This window comes from Plasmodium knowlesi (genome assembly GCF_000006355.2).
Source record: "Plasmodium knowlesi strain H genome assembly, chromosome: 1".
Taxonomy (NCBI): domain Eukaryota; phylum Apicomplexa; class Aconoidasida; order Haemosporida; family Plasmodiidae; genus Plasmodium; species Plasmodium knowlesi.
Window position 1 is genome coordinate 358,795 of NC_011902.2, and position 13,932 is coordinate 372,726.

Sequence of the window (13,932 nt, forward strand, 5' to 3'; positions counted from 1 at the left end):
TATACACCATGGAGTGGTCTTCATGGGCTTCTCCACGTTCGTCCACCCGTTCTGATGTACTATTGATTATAATTATTTTGGAATATCTAATAATGTTTTTTACATTTCCACGGAAAAAAAAAAAAAAAAAAAAAAAAAGGCGAGCACCACTGCCTATGGGAAAATGCCCATTTACACGAACAAATGGGTTGAGATATAATGATGACATGACATCGGCACAGTGTGCACTTAACATTTTTTTCTCTTTTTTTAAACGAATTTGGGCATTACTAAGGACAGATGCAATGAGGAGTAACGAAGTTGCCGCTGTTGGACCCCCCTCTCTCCGTTCTCATTTCTCACCGCAATTTCAAAAAAAAAAAAAAAAGGGAATTATGTAAAACTAATCCGATCGAGGAATCCAGTATGATGTCGGTCATATACATCCATCCATCCAATTAGTTATTTTTACTCTCGTTTAGAATTGCCTCGTTCTGCTTTCGCAAAACTTCCTTCAGGTCACTTATGAGGGCATTCTCCCTATTGGCCCTCTCCTCGTAGTTAAACATGGCAAGGGCCCTCTGCTCCTCAGCGCTGTATACCTGATTTTCCTTTCGCATACGGATTGCGTTCATTCTTTTGTGCCTCGATCCACTCATGACATAACCAAGGCTCTCGAAATTTTCAATCGCCTCAGCAGACAACCCGACTTCTCCTCTTCTTGGAATTCTCTTCCCCTTTTGTACGAACTGCGCGATTGCTTGCCCCTCTCCGGGCATCATTGCCACACCATAATCTATTTGTTGATTCGCTAATTTAACATTCACATCCAGTGGCTTGGGTCCTATGTCGCTTCCTTCTCCGGATGAGTCTTCACAGTCTCTGGGGGGAATTCTCTCTCCAATAACGTTTCCTCCTTTTTGCGCTTCGAGCAATTCTTCTTCCTTCTCTTCCATTCCTTTCCCCTCCATTCCTTTCTCCTCCATTCCTTTCTCTTCCATTTTAATTTCTCCAGATTTCTTTCCATCTTCGCCTGATCCCTGATTGCTCATGTCCATATCTTGTAGAGAGTCGTATCCCTCGCACAAGAAGGACAACGACGTAGCAGACGTAGGGGCTGCTTCACTCTTTTCCCCTTGGCTATCAGAATACTCCTCGTCTCTTTTCGCTTTGTTTCTTCTTTTTGATTTCTTCTTGTTCTCTTCATGCTTGTTATTCCTCTTTTTTTTTTTCTCCTCATGTTTACTCTTCCTCTTTTTTTTCTCGCTTCGTTCTTTCATCTCCTCATGTTTTCTGTGTTTATGTTTTTTCTTGTCTCGCCTGTGACTGCCGCTGTAACTGCTACTGTTGCTTCTGTACCTGTGATGGTTGTTCTTCTTGGAGGATTTTTTCTCCGCTTTGCTCTTTCTTCTTTCCACGGATGATCGCCTCTTTCCCTTTTCAATGCTCCTTTCCCTTTCTATTTCTCCTCCCGACGATACACTCCTTGAATATTTATTTTCCTTCCTCTTCCGTCTGCGTGAAGTATGACTACTATTGTACCTTCCCTTTTCACCACGAGAGCGCGACTTGGAAGGGGAGGAACTGTCGTTCCTCTTTCTACCGGTGTTACCTTCATCATCACTACGTCCATCAACATATGAGTCTCCCTTATGGTGCTTTGCCCTTCGAGTCTTTTCACCTTTTCTGTGTTTATTTCTATTTTTTTCATCCCTCTTGGTTCGCTTCCCCCCGCGCTCGCACCCCGAGGACACCCTATCATTATCTTCATCGTCATCACCATCGTCATTATCATCGTGGTCATCATCAGAGTTCGGCACGAACTTCTTCCACGTAGTTGGAGATAACGATTTAGATCGTCTGAAAATTTTGTTCTGATCAAAAGGTAGACCAAATCTGTAATCATTTTTTTTTTGCAACCACTGTGTGTAGTTGTTCCAACTCTCCTTGGTTGTGTGGTGGTAACCTAAAGGGACTCGGAAAAATTTCTTTTCTACCTTTTCTCCTGTCTTCTGATTGTACAAATATCTGTTTTGTTTGTCTTCCCTCCTGAAGTGTGTGTGATCATCATCCCGCATTCGACTTCCCCTTTCTCGTGCGTTCAATGGTATGTGCCTCTCTCTGCAGGGGTCTCTCTCCCGGCTTCTTCCTCTGCCCTGGCTTCTACTTCGATCCCGGATTCGAATGCGATCTCGGCTTCTCCCCCTGTCCCCGCTTCGAATGCGATCTCGGCTTCTCCTCCTATCTCTGCTTCTCCCCCTATCTCTGCTTCTACCTCCCCTGGGGCTGTAGCGCCCAGCGACCATCCCGCCGCGGTACTCCCTCCTGTGCTCTCTTTCGGGAGAGCTAAACCGAGGGGAGTTACTGGTACCCCTTCTATAATGCCCGTTCGGATTATTACGATTCATTCTATTTCTGTCGAGGGGGATATACAATTCCCTGCTGTCATAACATGGTCGTCTTCTCACCCCACGCGATGTGGAGCGATTCATCGTGGAGTTACTTCCTCCTCTTATACGTTTCCTATTCTTCCGGTTTGGATATCCTTTGCTTAAGCTTCTGTCTTGAGACACGCTTTTTTCCTCTTCTTCTACAACTCTTCCGTTTTCCTCATCACAAATTCCATTCTCCCTTTTAAACTTCTCTAGTTTTTTTTTCAATTCAGCTCGCAAGGTTTCTCGGTCCTTCTGTATTGGAGCGTGTTCTTCTCTCTTGGTAGTCTGTCCAGCGGGCGCGGGCCCGCCGTTGCCGTTGCTTCGTTCGCTTGTCGTGCTTCGCCTGCTACTTCCGCTTCGAGCACTTTCACTTGCGCGCCCTACCCAACGGGCACTATATTCCTCCTTCAGTTTTCTTAACTTTTCCTTCAATTGAAGAAATTTGCTTTTGTTATCACTTTTTTCCTGTTCAGTGGTAGCCTCGTTTGGGCTCGGACTCTCCTTTCCGTGTTTCAACGAATCTGCGCTATTGGCATCATCATTTGCACCGCTATTATTGACACCCTTGAGTCTTTTTAGTTTCTCCTTAAGTTCCATATGCTTTTTCTCAAACTGTTTTTTTTTCAGTTGGTCAATGGGGTCTTCCCTGCTACCGCTGCTACTTACAGCATCGCTTTCTTTGGCGACGCTACTCATCGTGGATTCTTGTACTCCTTCTTACCCTTGGGTCTGTGCATGGGGTTAGCATGCGTAATGCGTAAGGGGGTTCTTTTTCTAATAGTTATATGTAGAGGTGAGTAGGTAGCGGGACTTGCAAGTGAGTACACTTCTGGGGGCGCCTTCTTCGTTACATAATACTTTTTCGTGGGAACCCTAGCTAAGTCCTTCCTCTCCGTGATCGGCGCAGTATGTCCGTCCCAAAACTGGGCCCTTCTTTTAGGAAAGAAAAAGTACTCTTCCCACAAGCGTCCGCGCTCTCGTGTATGGAAAATACCAACTTTACAATTTCGAGCAACGTGCTTTCTGTATCGTCACGCAGAGGATACAAAGTTAGCCGTTTTCATTCCGTGTGAACTGTCCCCTCAATAGGATGCTCACCAAATAATCTTCTAACAGATATATGTATCAAGCCACGTAGCCATATGCCTAAAAAAAAAAAAAAAAAAAAAAAAAAAAAAAGGAGTTCCACCTGTTTCCTCGCACGCTTAATGTTCTCTGCAATTTTTTGCATACCACATGCGCCACAAAAAGTACCGGTTTGGGGGAACAGTGTTGACATATGTGTTTCGCGCTCTGCAATTTTGAATGATATGTTCTTTTTTCTTTTTCTTTTTCTTTTCCTTTTTTTTTTTTTTTTTTTTTTTGCCACGATTTTTCTCTTTAAATTTTCCATTCAGATAAAGTAATATAACCCACTTGTTTTGCTCATCTTTTTTTTGCCTACCCAACGCAGGAGCATCTCTCAAGATGACACCGTTCTGCTTTGTATCATTTTCCTTCATGCAATTTTAAGCGAATTGCTCTTCCTCCTTTCGAGTTTTCACATTGTGTGGGAAGAAATAAAAAAAGGCCATTTTGCAACGGCAGTGATGCAACTCCAAAGGGGGTATATCACCAACAACATGTGCATCTGTCTCCCCACGTTCCGCCCCTCCCGGCTGTAGAACATTTCCTGATTTTGCCATACAACTCAAGCTTCCAACAACCACACCGCAAATAACAAAATTGACACGTCTTAATTTTTTTTTTTTTTTTTTTTTTTTTTTTTTTTTTTTTTTTTACCTTCCTCGAAGGGTTGTAAACAATGTTGGGAAGGATAAGAAAAAAAAAAAAAAAAAAAAAAAAAAAAAAAAAAGGAACACAAGGGGGAATGGACGAATGGGGGAATATCGCCTCTGTGCATCTAAGCAAAGTTGCAAACTGCACTACCGCGAGAGGGGATCCCCTCCAACTTGATCTAAACTACATTTTGTTAAAAATGGACTGCACAAAACAGTTGACGTGTCAATTGATGCAACGCTTAAGGGCATAACTGCGATGGGAAGAAGCAATGGGACACATTCCACAGTTGTGTGTAATGTGTTTCTGCGCACCTATTCGATAAAGCTTTTTCCAAGACAGATTGATATAACTTCCTTCCCTACGTAGATGTAGCTATTGGTGACCATTCACTCTTGCACAGGAGGGGCGTGCTCGATGTACTTGCGCTCTTCTATGGGGACATCACAGGGAACAGGCGCGATAATATTTTCGTAAACGATGTATGGCTTCTCAACACAACAATCCACGTAGATAACCTCATCTGTGTACCTGATCAGAGGGATGATTTTCTTACGGATTGGAACTATTTTAAAATTATCTCTAAATTTTAACATAGGAACTTGAACAGGTATGACAACGGGCTTGGGAACCAAGTAGGTGTAATCGACATTGACATTCTCCTTCAAGCAATTAACAATTTCGATATTTTTTTTTAATTTGGGAACGAACAATGTTTCGAACTTGGGTCCACCATATCCATTCTCACCATTAAATATGTTAGATGTTGGATGCTCTGTAGTTACCCCCATTTCATGTGCGTACTTTGTGTTGTAAAGCTGACCTGAGCGCGGCACCACCCTTGCAGTCGAATTAGTCCACTTTTTCACGGCTTCTTCATTTTCTCTTTTTTCTTCCTTCTTCAAATTTTCATATAATTTCACGAGATACTCCTCTCCCTTTTTGACATACGTATTAACTTCTTCTACCAGCTCGATTGGCTTGTAAAATGCGTTTATCTTCTCACATTCTGAATGAATGGTGCGCTTGGTGATTGGCTTTACAACACTTATGTGTATGTCGTTTTCTTGGTTGATGAAATCATCAGTTTGGTTAATTACAACGCAGTTTTTATCCTCCTGACGAGTAAAGGGAGAACAAAAAATGGGGATTCCTCCACCATGTGTAGCGAATATGCAGCTAATTCGCTAAAGCTGTGTGCGTCCTTCCGCCTTATTGCGCTATTTTACCCATTTGACTATTTTGCTATTTCCCATTTTTTTTTTTTTTGTACTCCTTCTCGCCCCTACCTGTGTGTATCCATCGTTCAGTAGGAACTCCATTGTAAGAACTGATGCTCTTCTTTGTAAAAATTGATGCAAGTGGCGGTGTGCAGCTGGATATACACAGTTGTGTGCACGTACAAATGTTTAGCTTCACAAATTGATGATTTTTAAATTCCCAAGAAAGTGTAAATAGTGTGAGAGACACATATGTAAATGGTACACGATGGGCGTAGTTCCTTCCGCCGCTGTTATGCCTCTTTTCCCGTTCTCCCTAGGATACTGGAAATGGAGCAAGCGCATCACATAAATTTATGCGTGAGCTACGACAAAATGGAGCATAAAAATAACATTCATTCTAGAGGAAAAAACAACGGACATGGTGAAAGTGTACAAGTAGTTTATCCGTTCAACCTTACGACATTTCCACACCTTCGAAGACTTAATGAACAACTTCCCCTTCGTACAACAGGTGAATAATTTTAAAAAACGCATGAACTGTTAAGGTTTAAGTGTTTGCGTAAGTGTGCAAAACAGCTAAAAAGGGGAGCAAATTCAAGTAGACAATTTTTTTTTTTTTTTTTTTTTTTTTCCATTTTCGCTATTTTACCTGTACAGTTCAGAAAAAAAAAAAAGGCAAGTACATTGTGTGATTTTTTTTTTTTTTTTTCTCTATTTTGGCTATTTAAATTGTAGGAGCGTTCATTCAAATGATGGTTGTTAAAATATGGGAAAAATGTAGATCAGTTCGTCGTGGAAACATCCCCACCATGAGTGAGCATGCGTTTAAATAGGTCTAGAAAGACGTACAAAAAAAAAAGAGATTCACGAAAGCGAAGTGAATCGAGATGAACCTCGCTGGATGTGCATATGAACGTGTACGTTTGTACGTACTTAGGTGTGTGTTTATCTGCCTCATTTTTGTGCTGTTGCATTCCCCAATATCGCAGTGCACCAATCTCTAACGCGATTATAATTAAAGATGAGATCATGCAAGGCTGCATAAATATCGTCCCGATTTCTCAGAAAAACTGATGGAGGGACATGCACTCGAGAAAGAAATTATCGCAGATCTGCCGCGTCGCTTATTCGGCAATGTTTTCTACGGTCATCCTTCTCCTGTCTGATTAATCCGCGCCGGCTTCCCCCTTTTCTGCAGCCTCTTCTTCCCTCTTTCGCAAAAGCTCGGTATCGTGGTGATACTTACTCATGTGTAGGTAACATGGGTGAGGGGGCAAAAAGTCTTCCAGAATCCAGTGTGGTCCTCTTTCTTTTCTTCTCCGATCGAGGTACCTCGTAATCGGGTTGGTGTTTTCAGCTCGTTCTCTTTCCTTATTGGCCTCCACCCATTCGACGGTAAATCTCTTTGGTTTGATGCCCAAATAGGACACATGGTGAAATGTAAAGGACAAACCAAAGGCAAATAAAAAATAGGGAATAAAGGCCAAAGGCAAAGGGTACTGTAGTAACCACGCTAGTAGGGGCCTATGATCCTTTGCGAATTCTCCCTGATAATAGGTGTGAAAAACTCCAGCCGGTCTTAAGTTCCATCTTTCCCAATTGTACTTATGGTTGTAATATCTCTGGTTCAGACGATATGTTTTTGGTTCCCCATTTGGCAAAAATTCCCTTGGTGGAGGTTCCGGCAAATTTATCCCCAAGGGTTGCGACGCAACATACCTCTTCAGTATTCCGTTAACATTTCTCTTCATAAAAATGAAGCTTGGGCATTTCGCATTAGACCTCTTGGCCAAATTCGATCGCAGCAGCATCTTCGCTTTTCGGTGAAAGGGAATCAAATACTTTTGCTGCGCCGATTGTGTTTGGTTATATGGAAAACTTCGGCACAGAGTGGGATTCTCCCTAGACGAGAATGAATACGTGGTATACCCTTATATGGCGTGCACATTCACGATGCGGGTATGCGTTCCCACGCGGTACTAGCAGGTATATACTAGCGTAATGACGTAATGGCGTAATGTTGGAATGGGGAAAATGTGTGCTGACGGAAAATGGGATGAATAAATTTGTGCACGGGCGTTCTCATTCATTCAGTTGCCTCAGCCTAGTTACTGCAAAGTAAAAGGGGGAAAAAATGGCCATGCACATTATTTTAAAAAGAAAAAAAAAAAAAAAAAAAAACTCTTCTGTGCTCCGTGCGGTTTCCCTGTACGTTGGCACTTTTTCTAATGAAAACGCGTTAAAGTAATATCGTCCCCCATTAAGCTGGGTCGAACTTGCGATGTGCCCTCTTGATACCTGTGGAAGAGTAGTACATACGCCATGAAAGTTATACATTCGTTTGGGTGTTCCCTTGGTTCTGCTACTTCACTCTGTTTCTCTTTTGCACTTACGACTGGTGTGCAGTTGCGATTATACCTTTCGACGGAAGAGGCAACCCAGCAAATGTGTTCATCACTTGATTTTTTTTTTTTTTTTTTTCCCCTCCACTGGGTCTCCATAAAGTTACGCAGAATACAGAGCATGTATGACGACATATGCAAGGAGGGAAACTTCTCCTTATGTTCCTGTGGTAACCCTCCAAAGCATGTTACGCAGTTACCGTGGGGTGACTAATACTCTTCGCGGGGGGCAAATTGCAAAAAAAAAAAAAAAAAAAAAGGTAAATAAAAAGGCAAGTGTCGAATATATTTATGTTTCTGTAAATCTGTGCACACGTAATGAAGCATTTTTTTTTTTTTTAATTTGACGTTATGAGATATTACAATGTGGAAGTGCATCATGTGCGGAAAAGAAGAAAATTCTTTCGTACGCTTGCCGCATATTTTAAAGGTTATGCCCAAATGGGGCATCCTTCGCTGCGTTAAAAGTAAGGTGTTAATTTGCACTTGAACCTTCTCCATTTTTTGTTAAATGTTTGTGGAGTGATTAACTGATCATTGTTCAGAGTTGCTAAAGAGGGGGAGCAGGTACAGAGTGGGGGCACTTCCGTTGTTCTCCTCTTCATCCCTCCTGGATGAGGACAGAGTGAGAGTGTCTACCATATGCCCAAATGTTCACATTGCATCGCTTACAAAATGACAGCAACACATTGTCAGTCATTTGGAAGGATGTAACAATGGGAAGAAAAAAAAAAATTGTTGTTCCTTTAGGTCAATCTTTCTTATAAATAAGAGGAAGTGATCCACCGTATTGTGTGTAACAGGTTGAACAGCCAAACGACAGGAAAAGTACATCTAGGTGTCCCCACCTTTGTCATTATCAAAGAAGGAAGTTTTTTTTTTTTTTTTTTTGTGCCATTTGGTTTTCCCCAATGGAAGTTATAAAGCCGCTTCAGAGTATTCACCCTTTTCCATAAACATCACACCTTTGCCGTTTCTATAATTTTACCCCTTCCTTTGTGGTGACTGAGGCTGTACTTAGCACACCTTGCTTTTGCACACTCCATTTGAAGGCCTAGACCTTCCTAAATAATTTGTTTCCTCTCCTCTAACCATTTCGCCGAGTCACTTTGACCAAATCTTCCGCGTAATGAAAAACCTCCGGCGTGGTGTTATCAGAACGAACGAACCTTTTTCTTCCTTTTCACCTTTACATATGCGCAAAAGAGATATGCAGAACGGGAATTAGGGAGAATTATTTCGACGACATTTCGCATGAAAAGAAGGCCCTTAAAAGAAAATTGTACACCCCGGGTATATGGTAAAGCCAGACCTGGCCACGTGTGTGAATACGCATTATACATTTACACGTCAGTTTGTATGAACAAAAGTTTTGTTTCCATTTGTTGGCCTTCTTTTGGAGTGGGCGATATATTCCCATGTGGCTAAAAATTCCAACGTTGCTATCCGCGCATTTTTGCCACTCCCACACAAACGTATGTGGCCTCTTCATTTGCCCGCATTCGGAAGAACGAAAAGCGCATTTTTTTTTTTTTTGATGATTTAAAAGGAAAGAGGAAAAAAGAAAACTGTAAGGAAAAAATTCGTACGAGAAAACGGTAAGAAAAGGAAGCAATACAGGGAAGAGGCAAAAGGGGAGCGGTAAAAGGGGAGAGGCAAACGTGAAATGCCAACCAAAAAGTATACCCCACCAAAAAAAAAAAAAAAAATAGCATCGCTACACTGATGCCCCTGCGCAGGTGACAATCCCTTATTTTGCGAGTAGCGACGCCGAGTGTGTCAGTATTGCAGGCTTTTGCTTCGCGGGGCGACTCCACCATATAGGGCAGATAAGCATTAACCAATAAGCAAACATTTCACTTGTTCCTTAAGCATACGGTGAGGAGTTTGCATGCACCCCCCTACACGTAGCTATAAAAACGTTTTGTACTCGCTTCACCCTATTTTGCAGAAAAGTTTTTTCAGCAAGCTTCTCCTCATAATGGGGCATTGCATGTTTGGCAAAAAAAAAAAAAAAAAAAAAAAAAAAAATTAATTTCCCATTCGGTACTCTCGCCATTTTTTAATGCCCCTACCAGTTACATTTTTTTTCGCACAGCGTAGGTAATACCACATATGTTATGTGCCTACATGCTTGGCACAATATATATTATATATTATTACGTGTATTCCCCGCAGGAAAAAAAAAAAAAAAAACACTACTTGCTTGGTTCCGCTTTGATCGTTCTTTTTTTCGCCACATTTCCCCTCCGTGGGTATAAAAAGCGAACGTATGGCCCCGCTGAGCTACGGCACATTCCACTCCACAACCTCATCTTGTGCTCCTAAATCCGGCACAATTTGTGCCCCTCAGTTTAAGCACCACAAAATTTATTTGGCAAAAAAGTGAGGACCATAAAAGGAGTATATACATAATTTCAATAACTACGTACCGTACATGCCTAACCCACATGCGTAAGCACAAAAGTGTGACCATAGTGACGAGAACCTTCATGCCATTTTACCCCCTACAGTTTTGTGCGAATAATCCCGAGGTTGAATTTAAAAAAAAAAAAAAAAAAAAAAAAAAGCCTTACAAAAAAATTGTTTAACGGAAAAAATTGAAAGCACATGAAAGAGAAATTTATAAGAAAGTAAAAAAAGGAAAACAAAATAAAATAAGAATAAGGAACATCAAATTGTTAACCACTTGGAACGCGAAAAAAAGAAAAAAAAAAGCAGCAAACAGAAATTATTACAAGTGAACTAAAAAAAAAAAAAAACATCTTTTTAGTACGCCTTTTTTTTTTTTTTTTCCTTTTTTTTTTTTTTTTTTTTTTTTGCCTTCAAGGGAGATATCTACAGGAACCAGGAGCAACTAATTGGGAGAGAAAAAAACAGAAAAAACAAAAGAAGGGCGACGCAACCTAGAGAGCAAAGCGGCAAGAAAGAGCCACTGCACACGAAGCAATAACCCCCCCCATACATATATAGAAGAAGTAATATTTGGCTTTATCGCCGAAATTTTGTTACACAACAATAACCCCCTCCTTGCGTTAAAGGATACGTGATGCACCTGGTGTGCATGTGACGTACACACTCCGTTATACATCGCATATCCCTTGAGGAATTATTTCCCACCTGTAAAATTACATATCCCTGACAGACCACCCACCCTGTTACCACCTCATACGTGTAGAAACTATGTCAGTGCTCGGAATAGACATAGGAAATGATAATTCCGTGGTCGCAGCCATCAACAAGGGAGCCATTAACATCGTGCGGAATGATGTGTCGGAGAGGCTGACGCCCACTATGGTGGCCTTCACGGAGAAGGAGAGGTTAATTGGAGATAACGCCTTAGCGAAAGTGAAATCTAATTTTAAAAATACATGTAAGAATATAAAGAACCTCATTGGAAAATTAGCGGAGCAGGCTGACCAAGACGATATCGAATTGAGTGAATCCTTTGGAAATATAGTTCCATGTGAACATAATTATCTGGGGTACCAAGTGGAATATAAAAAGGAAATGATGGATATAAGTGTGGTGCGAGTTTTTTCAACACTTCTCTTTTCTTTAATTAAATTGGCAGAGAAATATATAGGAAAAGAGTGCACTGAAATCGTTTTGTCCTACCCCCCTAGTTTCACAAACAGCCAGAAGGAATGTCTGCTTGCAGCGACAAAAATAATCAACGTGAACGCTTTGAGAATTATTAGTGACAACACAGCCGTTGCTTTAGATTATGGAATGTATAGAATGAAAGAATTTAAAGAAGATGTTGGTTCAGTAGTTGTTTTTGTTAACATAGGTTATGCAAACACATGTGTATGTGTTGCTCGTTTTTTCTCCAATAAGTGTGAAATTTTGAGTGACTTGGCCGACACCAGTTTGGGGGGAAGGAATATCGATAATGAACTTATCAAGTATATCAACAACGTGTTTATCAACTCACATAAGATGAACCCGTTATATAAAGTAAGGTCGAGTGATCTGTGCGAAATGGGAACGGGCAGACTGAACCCATATTTTATAACGCCCAACAATGAAACGAACAAAATCGATAATAAGATAAGAGTGAAGCTGCAAGATGTGGCGGTGAAGACCAAGAAGATTCTATCAGCAAACAACGAATCTTCTATACATGTGGAGTGTCTTTATGAAGACTTGGATTGTCAGGGATTCATAAGTAGAGATAATTTTGAGGAATTGTGTGCCCCGTTTTTCCTGTCTAAATTGGAAGCCTTATTAAATAAAGCCATGCAAGTGAGCAAACTGAAAATCGCAGATGTACAGTCGATAGAAATCTTAGGAGGTTCCACTAGAATCCCATTTATACAGAAATTTCTGCAACAGTATTTCGACAAGCCATTATCCAAAACGCTAATTGCAGATGAATCTGTCGCCAGAGGTTGTGTTCTCTCAGGAGCTATGATCAGTAAACACTACAAAGTGAAGGAGTACGAATGTATTGAGAAAGTAACGCACCCGATAAGTGTTGAATGGCATAATGTCAATGATCCATCCAAGTGTAAGGTGGAAAAATTGTACGACACAGATTCATTAAAGAAGAAAACGAAGAAGGTAGTCATTCCGGAGAAGGGGCACATAAAAGTGACTGCTTATTATGATGATACCCCAGACTTGCCACCACACTGCATTAAAGAATTGGGATCTTGCCTCATTAAAGTGAATGAAAAGAATGACAAAATTGTGGAATCACACGTAATGACAACTTTTTCGGAAAGTGACACATTCACGTTTTTAGGCGCACAGACAGTATCCAAAACGGTGATTAAATCCAAGGAGGAGAAAAAAAAAACTGAGGAGAAGAAAGACATACAGAAGGGAGACGCAGCAGGTGGGGCGGAAAATGCAGATGCGTCACATGAAGGGGATACAGATGAGAAGGAAAAAAAAACAAAGGAGGATGAATCCAATGAAGGTAAGGAAAGCAATACCGATGAAGCAATTCCCAATGGCAATGCAACCTTATCTCACCAAAGTGGAAACAAGGCAGAGCTAAAAAAAGGAGAAGAAGGAAAAATACAGACATGCTACACCACCCTACCGATAGAAGTGATCGGAGCTCCACGATCCTACACTACGAAGGATATCTACAATTTTAGCGAGGCAGAAATTAACATGCAACATAGTGATCTGCAAGAAGCAGAGAGGTTGAAAAATATAAATGAGTTGGAGACAATTATATATGAAACAAGAAGCAGGCTAAACGGAATGTACAAAGATTTTGTCATGGACGAGGAGAGAGACTCCATCCTACTATCCCTGGATGATTACGAAAATTGGATCTATGATAATATTGAGGAAAACAAAAATGCTTTTATAAAAAAAAAAGAAGAAATTAGAGAGAGAGTAAAAGATATCATTTATAAATATGATACGTACAGTGCGAAGGAGAAAAACTTGGGAAATATATTGAACCACTTGAAGAATATCATTGCACAGTGTGAAAAGAGACCATCAGAGGAAAGTCAAAAGATTATTTCGAGGACGAGAAATTTCCTGGAGAATATTAACGTGATGCAAGAGAAGGAAATGAAACAGCCTCTGTACGAGGCACCGCTGTATAGCCTCAAGGATATAGAAAATGAATTTAACGACATCACACAGATGGCGCAGAAACATTTCTCCAAACTCGAGGCAGAAGAATTAGCGAAGCAGAAGGAGAAGGAAAAGCAGGAAAAACTGGAGAGGGAGAAAATGGAAAAGGAAAAGAAAAAACATCAACAAGCCGATAGGAAGGATGCCGACGATAGTGCCGAGAAGGATAATAGTAAGGATGTCAAGGAGACCGACGAGACGGATAACTCCACCAACAAGGACAATCAATGTAACACGGAGGACAAGGATATGTAATTTCGGAAGGCCAAGGAATTTGTGTGGGGTAGAACAGAGGGAAAAGCCTCCACACTCCTCCCCCGCCACACACACACACACAAACACGCAAACAGACAAACACACGCGTCTATCCTTTTTTACAAGTTCGCAATGCGGAATAGATCAGCGTATCTACGCGTCTTGGCATCGTAGCGTGTCATTTTGTATAAAGGTCGAGATTGAGGATGCCTTGCTTCTGCGGAGCGCCTTTTTTCCCCCTCGCTGTTACGT

At 41.1% G+C, this 13,932-nt stretch overlaps 4 protein-coding genes across 4 annotated transcripts; 1 reads left to right on the plus strand and 3 right to left on the minus strand.

Moving 5' to 3' along the window:
• Positions 1 to 437: 437 nt before the first annotated feature.
• On the minus strand, positions 438 to 3,110 carry PKNH_0107100 (heat shock protein 86 family, putative; the record flags this gene model as incomplete). Its single annotated transcript, XM_002257526.1, has 1 exon — positions 438 to 3,110. The coding sequence occupies one exon, from the start codon at positions 3,108 to 3,110 to the stop codon at positions 438 to 440; it is 2,673 nt and encodes an 890-aa protein (XP_002257562.1).
• Positions 3,111 to 4,582: 1,472 nt separating this feature from the next.
• On the minus strand, positions 4,583 to 5,515 carry PKNH_0107200 (inner membrane complex protein 1d, putative; the record flags this gene model as incomplete). Its single annotated transcript, XM_002257527.1, has 2 exons — positions 4,583 to 5,311; positions 5,483 to 5,515. The coding sequence occupies 2 exons, from the start codon at positions 5,513 to 5,515 to the stop codon at positions 4,583 to 4,585; spliced, it is 762 nt and encodes a 253-aa protein (XP_002257563.1).
• A 1,067-nt stretch (positions 5,516 to 6,582) lies between these two features.
• PKNH_0107300 (Cg8-like protein) lies at positions 6,583 to 7,227 on the minus strand (the record flags this gene model as incomplete). Its single annotated transcript, XM_002257528.1, has 1 exon — positions 6,583 to 7,227. The coding sequence occupies one exon, from the start codon at positions 7,225 to 7,227 to the stop codon at positions 6,583 to 6,585; it is 645 nt and encodes a 214-aa protein (XP_002257564.1).
• Positions 7,228 to 11,001: 3,774 nt separating this feature from the next.
• On the plus strand, positions 11,002 to 13,680 carry PKNH_0107400 (heat shock protein 110, putative; the record flags this gene model as incomplete). The annotated part of the gene is made up of 1 exon (XM_002257529.1): positions 11,002 to 13,680. The coding sequence occupies one exon, from the start codon at positions 11,002 to 11,004 to the stop codon at positions 13,678 to 13,680; it is 2,679 nt and encodes an 892-aa protein (XP_002257565.1).
• Between the last annotated feature and the right edge of the window lie 252 nt (positions 13,681 to 13,932).